This window comes from Carya illinoinensis, chromosome 2 (assembly GCF_018687715.1).
Source record: "Carya illinoinensis cultivar Pawnee chromosome 2, C.illinoinensisPawnee_v1, whole genome shotgun sequence".
NCBI lineage: Eukaryota > Viridiplantae > Streptophyta > Magnoliopsida > Fagales > Juglandaceae > Carya > Carya illinoinensis.
Genome location: NC_056753.1, coordinates 24,551,419 through 24,561,884, shown reverse-complemented (window position 1 = coordinate 24,561,884; position 10,466 = coordinate 24,551,419). Strand labels below are relative to the sequence as shown.

At 38.3% G+C, this 10,466-nt stretch overlaps 1 protein-coding gene across 1 annotated transcript; it reads left to right on the top strand.

Moving 5' to 3' along the window:
• The first annotated feature begins 5,301 nt into the window (after positions 1-5,301).
• Positions 5,302-8,302, top strand: LOC122301816. Its single transcript, XM_043113189.1, has 3 exons — positions 5,302-5,409; positions 5,476-5,727; positions 7,919-8,302. The coding sequence occupies exons 1-3, from the start codon at positions 5,302-5,304 to the stop codon at positions 8,300-8,302; spliced, it is 744 nt and encodes a 247-aa protein (XP_042969123.1).
• The last annotated feature ends 2,164 nt before the right edge of the window (positions 8,303-10,466 follow it).

The following is a 10,466-nucleotide window of genomic DNA, read 5'->3' as shown; positions in this document are numbered from 1 at the left end:
ACCCTTTTTCTCAGCCACATTGGTACGTACGTAATGTATATGCAAAATCATGAATTTTTAGGGTGGTCATGAATCTCATATAATTATTATTATTTTTTTAAAATTTTAAAATAAAATTAATATGAAAAAATTATATTATAACAATATTTTATTTAATTTTTAACAAAATATCTGATCTCATTTTATTTAACCATATCTTAATTAACTAATATGTATCAATTACTTGTAAAACTTAAATTACGAATACTATGGATATAATATATATGTGGATGCTGCGTGATTAGAATTAATTTAAGATTATAAAAAATAATAATTTTGAAATTTAATTATCAAATCAACGTTGGACCACTACATAGTCTACATGTGTGATTCCGTGAATGATGAGCCACAGTGGCAATGTTGCTGTCTTCCATTGATTAAAAGGGAGAGCTAAGTCTCCATAGCACAAAGCAACTTGGTCTCGTAGGTTTGGTAGGGTTAGTAGCTCAAACCTAGTTAAGCATACCCCCTTCAATCATTGTGGTTGAGATGGGACGATAAATTGCTGCTGCTGCTTCTTCTTCTTCTCTTTCTTGTTTCTTTTTCTCTTTTTTTTTTTTATTTTTTTATTTTTTTTTATTTTTTATTTCTTAAGAGCATTCACATTAATATATGGATATGCATATACAAAATTAACTCTTTTGCATATCCACTTTATCATTTCAATAAAACTTCCACATTAGCTTATGCATATTTAAAGCAAAATAATAATAAAATATTATCATTTTAATATTTTTTTTTGCCTAATATTAATTTTTTACCTTGCAATTTTCATGTACTGGTTTGTACATGCAATTAGTACCCAGTACATAGATAATATCCATTAAAACCTAACCTGTCAATGAAATAATATAGACTATGTGCTGCATCCATACCAACCTTTCATGCATCCAAATTTCCAGCATTCTATATATAATAATTTCTGACTAATATCAACTTCAGATTACATTTGACTAATATTAACTTCAGAATTTACATGTGACTAATTCTATGTATCAAAATCAACTTAATACAAGTTGCAAAAAGTTGATTTTTATACAAATTTAGCAACCAACAAATTCAGCATATATGAAATTCAGCAACCAGAAAATAACTGCACGCCCAGCACCCTCCAGCAGCCTCAGCAGCTCCAGCACCCTTCAGCAGCTCCAGCACCCTCCAGCACCCTTCAGCAGCAACAAAAACAGCCTTGCCATTGGGTCCTCTAGCGGCTCCAGCACCGACAAGTAGCAAGCAATACAACAATATCCCACCCGCAACAAAATTCATCCAACAAAATGTTCTCACCCACCACCAACCACCAACAAAACAATCTCCCCATAAAGATAGGTACAAAAAAGGGTTTGGTGTTCATAGCAACCAGTAGTATATAAATATCCACAACAATGTCACCAAGGCTGTTTTAAATACACATTCAAAAACTGCACAAAACAAAAAAGACAACTATGTACCACCCTAGGCCTTATTTCTTTGTTCCTCAAGAATTTCCATTTGAAGATTATGGAAATACTCTTGCTGCACAGAATTCATAGACCCAATATCCAGTTTCATTATTTCCATATCATTTTTTCTCTTCTTTTCAGCTAATATCATAGATCTTTCTTCTTGAGCCTTAATTTCCATTTCAACATTTTTCTTCTTAATTTCCAATAACTCAGCATTGCGGTTTTCTACTCTCATTAAGCTTTCTTTTCTCTCTAATATTAGAATCTTCCTATCATCTATCATTTCCCTTAAGGCCTCACTAAATTTTTTATCTTCTCTTTCCCTACTTTTTCTTTTTTTCTCTCTTTCTTTTTTAACCTTTTTCCCCGGAGGTCTCTCACACTCCACGGGCACATTTTCCATTGGGTCCCCTAATTGTATTGAGTTTGGAGTACTACCTGAACGTGAGACATTGTCTCTTCTTCTTACGGTCTCCATGTGTGTTTGCCATTTCGGTTGGTTCTTTAAAAGATTCCAACAATGATCCAAGGTGAAGTTGGTTTTTTCGGTCTCTCGATACAAAATTTTTGCCTTGTCAATCTACAAAATATAGAAACAATTAGTAGGACAAATCTGAAATAATTTTACACAATAACAAAATAAACGATTATAACTTGTCTAGCTCGGTTGCATCGCTTGGATGCATTCCTTCAACTTGAGCCAAAGAATCACAAAATTTATTGACATATTTTTGAATGGTTGACCACTGATTGGTCAACGATGGTACAGATCGTTCTTGACTGTTAGGTTTTTTATAAGTGCAGTAGTAATCATAAATTCTACTCCACAATTGTGTGGAGGTTTGGTCAGTCCCCCGTATGGAATCTATACTAACGTTCAGCCAAGCTGAAATGAGGAGAGTATCTTCCTCAATAGTAAATGACACACCCCGCTGGGATTTATGTTTAGGTGCCCTTTTTTCCCGTTGGGGATGTGTCGCTTGGATACAACGAAAGCAGCCTCCACAATAGGGTTGTTTATACCACCCTCATCACTTTCCAACAATGTGGTGAAGAGGGATCCTCATCAATTAAAGTGGTCATCCTTTAACAAAATATTGAAGGACAAAATGTTACTAAAACAGCACATATTACAAAAAACAGGGCCAAAATTCATATTAAGCAAGATCAACAGTTTACAAAATTCAGATTAAGCAATTATTGCCATTTAGTTTTGTCTCTCTATATATCTATATCTTTGAAACATCTTGATATTCAACATGGGAGAAGCTCAGGAAGTGCAGCTCCACATCATGAGTAAGTGTTCAAGCAGAACCAAAAGACAATGCCATACAAAGAGAATTACTTCCACTAATGCATCATCGATTTTAATCCCTCTCCCTTTTGCTCTGTGTCTCTCTCTCTATAATGATTCATTATATTCAATCTCAATTTAATGTCAACAATCCCAAAAGAAGAGCAAAAGGTTTCAGGAAAAGTACGAGGCAGGGAGCACAAGCACGATAATGATTCTCACTAACATCTACAGATTATGGTACCAATAATGCAACTAAAATACCTTTAAATCTAACTTATTTATCCAGCAAGGTTGTTTTAGTACTGTGAATTTAAGACCATGCACTGAAAACAAAATCAATTCATAACATAAAGGAAGAACCAAAAGAGGAAAATTCAATATCTATATATGTTCAACTTTGGCACTGTCTACCATTTAAACAATCTCCAATCAAGAAAAGCACTAAAACAGAGTTCAGAACATGCTTCAAAGTTTGATTTTTTTACGATTTTCTATTTCATTGCCTAGATACACAGACAATTTCATAACCACCAACCTATCAATGGCTCCTAAAATCAGAAACCTCTCGTACACAGGGAATCATCACGGTTTCATTGCCTATTTTCTGTTTAAATCTTTCTAGAAATAATAGTGGGCAAGAACAGAAACCTATCGATGGCTCTTGATCTGAAATGTACAAACCCTAATCTAAAACCAAGAAAAACATGAAATGAAGAAATGGCAACAGCAGAACACAAAAACACTTTCACTAGTCTAAAACCCTAACCGAAACTGTGAAGAGAAACAGAGAAATCATACCTGAAATAGAAGAAATTTCAGCAAACCAGCAACCGGGATGATTCACTTCAGTAGTTGCAAGCTCTGTCGACAACCGTCGCCTTAGAGAGGTGCACGGATTCTCTTCTTTCGGTGGGGTTGTTTGGGTCGAGAGAGGGATGGAGATTCGGAGGGGAGAAATCGTGTGGAGAGCTCTGCTTCGAGAAAAATAATCCCTTGGGGGGTTTTCGGGGAGAGAGAGAGAAATAATACCGTTTGGGGAGATTTCGGGGAGAGAGAGTGTGGGAGGAGAGAGAAATAACTATTAAAATATAATTTGGAGGCAAAATAGTAGATATGGAAAGTTGTAAATCTACTGTTTATAGTTAGCTAAAATTTTGGAAATGAAGAATCCAATGTGGGTCGGTTTTATGCTAATATTATGTAAAACTGGCTTTGCATATGTGGATGCATATGTCAATGTGAATGCCCTAAGCAAGCCTTGTATCCGTAAGAACATCAAGTACAAAATAGATACTTCATTTTACTGTCTATACCAGTTAAGGGATCAATTACTCGTTTGGAGTGTTTTTCAAAATTCTATAAATAATAGTCAAATAGTTTGAATTAATATGTTTTATTGGATTTTAAAGAAATGTGAGATAAAAATGTAATAAAGTTAAAAAATTATTTAAATATTATTTTTATTTTGAAATTTGAAAAAATCGTATTGATTTTTATATTTTATTTTAAAATTTATAAAAGTTGTAATGATTAGATAAAAAAAGTTAAAAATTTAAAATTAAATAATATTTTGTATTTGAGAAATAATTATAAGAACTTTTGAAAATTTTTCATCTCATTATTCAAATGGACCTTAAATTCCCATTCCTCTTGATTCTTAGTCAAGGAGAGAGAGAACAGATATAGTAGATAGCATGAGGCCATCTAATTAAGTTTCTAGCAACAACCAAAAAAAAAATCACTTGTGGTTGTAGGCAGTACAAGAAAACTGCTAAATCATAACTAGTTATTTCTTGTAAAAAATAATTATTTTATATCAAAATGAGTATATTTTTATCGTAAATAATTATTTTCATTGCATATAATCCATCATAAATGGTCATTTTTCTTGTAGTGAGAAGATGGGTGATACTAGTTAATTTTGAAAGATTTGATGCTGATATTGCATGTGTTATTGAGAATTTGCAAAGATTCAAAAGCCAATTGTTTGGACTTTGGTGGCACTTATTCTAGGGATAGTACTCATAGTAGGATTTGCAATTGAGAAGTCAAATGGAGTAGTGCGTGGGAGTCGTAGGACGTACATGACTAGAAGGCAACGACATATAAAGGAAAACGAAGGGAAGATTATTAAAAAAATTCAAGCCGAATATTATTGCTTTGGCTGAGCCTTTTTTGAGGGAAGATAAAATAATTACTCTTTTGGGGAAGTATAATTGTAATAGTTTTGTCACTAATGAGAGGCATAGTGGAAAAATTTGGTTGTTGTGGAACTCTGAGATCTCTATACAATGGTTGAATGGGTCGAACCAATTTGTTTCTGTGAAAGTTGAGGAGAACGGGTTTGTTTTTATTCTTAATATAGTCTATGCTAAGTGCAACCCTGTTGAAAGGAAGAATCTTTGGGAAGATTTGGTTGAGATGAGTAATGGAAATCTTCCGTGGATTCTCTGCGGCGATTTCAACATTATAAGAGAGGATTCGGAACGACGGGGGGGACACCCTCGACCTTTTAATGCTATGGGGGACTTCAATATTTGCCTTCAAAATTGCGGTGTTATGGATATGAGATCACAAGGCGCGTTGATGACCTGGTGTAATGGCCAAAGCGGCTTGGCTCGTAGTTGGGCAAGGTTAGATCGTTGCTTTCTTAATTCTATTTTTCTTAACTGTTTTTCTAACATCTTTTCTCAGGTTTTGTCTCGTTCTACCTCTGATCACTCTCCTTTAGTGATTCAGATGGGTGAAGACCCGTTCAGGTATGGGCCTAGTCCCTTTCATTTTCAATTTATGTGGACTGACTATGCAGATTTCCTTAGATTCGTGGAGGGGAATTGGAATCAAGCTGGGCTTGGTTTTGGTCTTTTTAAGTTATCCTTTAAGCTTAAAAGACTTAAGGTGGCGCTTAGGGATTGGAATCAACGTTGTGATGACCCGCTTTTAAGTGTATTTTCGCTGAAATAATTGTTTTTATTTTAATTAATATATCAGTTATTTTATTTTAATTTAATTGCGTTTTAAAAATTGGGTTTTAATTTAATTTAATTTATTTGAGGTTGTGTTTTATTTCTTTAAGTTGTTTTGTGGTTTTAATCTTTTTGGCGGTTTGTTTCGTTTTCCCGGAGTGAGGATTGGACCTCATCTCTTTTCACATCTTTTTCCCTTTTTCTCTTTTTTTTTTTTTCTTTTTTCTTTTTCCCTTCTTTTCTTTTTCTTTTTCTTTTTTTCTTCTTTTTCTTTTTTTTCCTTCTCTCTCCTCGATCCGGACCCCCCGGTGCTCTCTCTCTCTCTCTCTCTCTCCTCCCTCTCCCCCGCGCCGGCTCTCTCTCTCTTCCAGCCCATCGCCGTCCGACCACCAACCGGACCCCCACCGGTCCCAAAAGTTCCCCCTCCCTCCGGCGCACCACCCCTCCGAAAGCCACCCCCAACCGGCCGGCCATTTGGCCGGAAAAAGCCCAACAAGGCCGCACGGATTTCACTCCGATCCGCCGCCGTCGCTCCACCTCCGGCCACCATTTCTTCACCACTTCATCACCGACTCCTTGCCGTCCTAACCCACCCATTTCCGGCCTCCAACGACCACCGGAACAGCTCCTACGAGCTTGTTTTCCGATTTGCTATTTTCGGCCATTTCCGGCCATTCCGCCGCCACCCAAGGCCGTCCGTCGCTTCCAATAGCTTCACAACCATCCCTAGACCATTCCCTATCAATCTCGTGTCCTAGTTTGTCCCCGTTCAAAAGTGGGTTTTTCAGACCCACGGCCACAGTGAATTTTCACTGTGACGTTGCTGTTTTTCCGCCGTTTGCAACGCCGCTTGTTTTCTAAAATTGCCGTATAGCGCTGTAAGTATTTTTCAAATCCTATTTTCAGATTTAAATATATATCGCTCATTCAATTTATTTACTGTTGTTGGTTGTTGATTCCGGACTGAGTCCGAGGAGTTTCGGGGGTCGGATGGATGGAGGACGGAGTTGTCTGTTTTATTGTTTTATGTTGTTTGATTATTTTATTATGCATTGTTATGGCATTACATGGTGCATGCACGTGTGTTTGTGGAATTGTGTGAAAAGCCTGTGTATTGACGTGAGTGGTTTTACGGGTGCGTGTGTATCACGAGCCCAAGCCGGGATGGGTTATTATCTCGGTGGAGCTCCTCTGGTCACTCGGGAGCGGAATAAACTGAGTGATGTCCCCTGAGTTGTTGAGAGAGATGACGGGAGCGGGGCTAGGGGATGCTTGGCTACGAACGCGCCGGGCGCGGAACCGGGCATCGCCCTACTCACCGACTCCGTGGCCCTTCGCTGGCGAGGGCTAGAGGATGCTTGGCTACGCACGCGCGGGGCGCGGAACTGGGCATCGCTCGTTAGGTGTCACATGCGTGGTGGTACTCTACGGTGTGACACTGGAGCCAGGGTGTGCGGATGACCCCTAGGGGAGGTCATGGTGCATACGGTTAAAATTGGATAATGGTTTATGAGGCCAAATGGGACTTTTGGCGTGGGCCGGATGAACTTCTGGCGAGATATTGGGCCGGATGGACTTCTGGCGAGATATTGGGCCAAATGGACTTTTGGCGGCCAAATGTGACTTTTGGCGTGTTTTTCAGAAAGGATATGCTTTTGGGCCAAACGGGTTTTTGGCGTGTGTGAAAAACTGGCGTTTTTGGGCTTTGTGCATTGGGCATGGTTCATGCATCTTGTTTGAGTTTTATGTGTTTTTATCTGGTAGTGTTTGGGTTTTACTTACCTGCGGTACCATTCGTGGTTCCGTAGCTTTTGGTGCAGAGTTAGAAGACGAAGAGGAGGAGGCTGAGCCCGAGGATGCGGCTCCGCCGGGTTGCTGATGCTATCTTTTTTTATTTGTTCAAAACTGTATTTGTGTTTGTAATATTTTATTTATGTATGTTTTAAACAGCTTGTATTACGTTAAGAAAATTCTGGTACTTAGTTATGACTTTCGTTACCCGCTGCGTGTTTCTCTGTACACATCTGTTGCCTTGCACACACTCGGCACCCGTCGATGGGATGGTGACCCGGGTTGTCACCATCCGGACGTCTCAATTTCCCCGTGTTCGGGCGTGGGGATTTTGGGGGCGTCACAAACGTGTTTTTGGGAGGACATATGTGATTATCAAGGATATTGAGCAGCGTATTGATCGCCTGGATAATAGTCTTCAGAACTCTTATTCTATTGAGGATGATAATGATCTCTTGGCTGCCAATTTGGAACTCTTAACTTGGAAGGGTCGGGAAAACATTCGTCTGTCTCATATGGCTAAGAAAAGATGGTTGATAGATGGGGATAATAACTCAAAATTTTTCCATGCGTATTTGAATGCTAAAAATCAAAAGAGGATTACTGATATGTTTCTTGTAGATGATACTCATTTAAATAACCCTATTGAGATTCATAAGGCCGTTGTTGAGTATTTTAAGCAGTTTTTGGGTGATAATAGCCATTTTGAGTTTTCTAGTTTACGGGATTTGATTTCTCCAGTGATTACTACGGATGAGAATTGATGCTTTGTAGTACTCCTTCGATGGGTGATATTAAGGATGCTTTGTTCAGTATTCTTATTGATAGTAGCCCGGGTTCGGATGGTTTTGGTTCCGGCTTCTTTAGGTCCTACAGGGAGATTGTTAAAGCAAACCTTTTGGAGGCAATTTCTGAGTTCTTTCAACATCAGCTGCTCCCTAGATATTGTTCAGCGTCTTTTATTGTTCTTATCCCAAAGGTTGAATCTCCTACGGGCTTTGATAAGTTTAGACCTATCAGTTTGTGCTATGTGGTTTATAAGATCTGTGCGAAAATTTTGGTGGGCCGCCTCACGAATGTGCTTCCTAAGATGATTTTCCAAGAGCAAGGGGCCTTTATTCCTGGTCGTAGCATTTTTGAAAATATAAGTCTTATGCAGGAAATAGTCCATTCTATTAATAAAACCACTATAGGGGGAAATGTCTTGGTTAAGTTTGATATATCCAAAGCTTATGATAGAGTGAATTGGAGGTTCCTCATTCAGGTTCTGGATTCTTTTGGGTTTTCTCCTCAGTTTTGCGCTTTGATAAACTTCTGTATTTCCTCACCTTGGTATTCTATTATGATGAATGGTACATCCTTGGGTTTCTTTAAGGGCGAGCGTGGTCTGAGGCAGGGCGACCCGCTGTCTCCTTATTTATTTGTCATTATGCAGGAGACGCTATCTCGGCTGCTCAAGAATGCTTTTGAGAATGGCAAAATTGGCAGGTTTTCTCAAGCTAGAGGTACTCCCTTTATTTCTCACCTTATATATGCGGATGATATTGTTATTTTTTCTAATGGTGGGAAGAAGTCTATGAGAGGGTTGATGGAGGTGCTTAATCTTTATGAGAAGTGGACAGGTCAGATTCTTAATAAAAAGAAAAGTGCTATTTTGTTTTCTAAAAAAATATCTGATCCTAGAAAGTCTTCTCTTCTTCGTATAACTGGTTTTTCAGAAGGATCTTTTCCCTTTAAATATCTGGGAGTTCCTATTGTGATGGGTCGTCTGAAGGTTTGTGATTTTGGTGATCTGATTGCTAAATTTAATAAGAAAGTTGCAGGGTGGAAAATGAAATTGATTTCTAATGGGGGCCGTGTTATTCTTTTACGTCATGTTTTATTGAGCATGGCAACTCATCTCATGGTCGTTCTTCATGTTCCCCATGGTGTTTACATGGCGCTGAACAAGATTATAAGTTCCTTTTTTTGGGGTGATTTTGAAGGGAAAGGAAAGAGGAAGTGGGTGGCTCGGAAAAATATTTGTCATCCTACGGAGGAAGGCGGTTTGGGTATTCGGGACTTTGAGGAGATTAAGAGGGCCTTACATATGAAATTTTCTTGGCATCTAATTCAGGGGCATTCTTTATGGGCAGATTTTTTCAGAGGCAAGTATGTGAAAGGTAGTCACTTATCCCTTTTGAATCCTACTAAAGGAACTAGGTTTTGGAAAGCCATTGTGCATTGCATCCCGGAAGTTTTAAATAATTCTAAGTGGTTGGTGAAAGAAGGAAATGTTTCTTTTTGGTATGATAATTGGGCGGATGGGGATCCTATTGGTGATCATTTTCCAGTTCTTGAGAGACCTTTGCTTAGAGTCAAAGAGTGTCAGCTTGATAATGGTTGGGATACTTCTCTCTTGGAAAGATTAGTAGGTTCACAAAAAGCCGAAGATTTGTTTTAGCTTTTGGCGACTAGGAAGGATGGTTAGGATATCTTTATTTGGATGAGGGATAACAATGGGAAGTTTAACACTAGAAGTGCTTGGGATTGTATCCGTTTGAGAGCTCCCTCGTTACCTTGGGCAAATCGGATTTGGCATACTCATATTCCTAAGAAAATTTCTATTATGATGTGGAAGGCGTACCATAATTGTTTGAGTGTGGATGAGAAGATTAAGAATATTGGCATTCCTATTGTTTCTAAATGTAATTGTTGTGCCAGAGGACATATGGAGGATTTAAATCATGTACTCTGTACATGTGATTTTGCCAGATGTATTTGGAGGTTGGTAGCGACCCATCTAGGTGTTCATATGGGTGTTTTCAATACTTGGAAGGAGCAAATTAATTTCTGGTTTTGGCGTGCTGGTAAGTCTTCTCAGTTGAGGTCTATCTTTGGTATTCTTCCTTCTATTGTTTCTTGGAGGCTTTGGGATAGACGTTGCAA

Bases quoted from the DNA above. Each gene is read 5' to 3' on its own strand.
- LOC122301816 (XM_043113189.1), top strand. From the start codon at position 5,302: ATGGGGGACTTCAATATTTGCCTTCAAAATTGCGGTGTTATGGATATG. The intron at 5,410-5,475 runs GCAAGGTTAGAT...ATCTTTTCTCAG, and splicing joins GCGGCTTGGCTCGTAGTTGG to GTTTTGTCTCGTTCTACCTC. The intron at 5,728-7,918 runs GTATTTTCGCTG...GTGATTATCAAG, and splicing joins GTGATGACCCGCTTTTAAGT to GATATTGAGCAGCGTATTGA.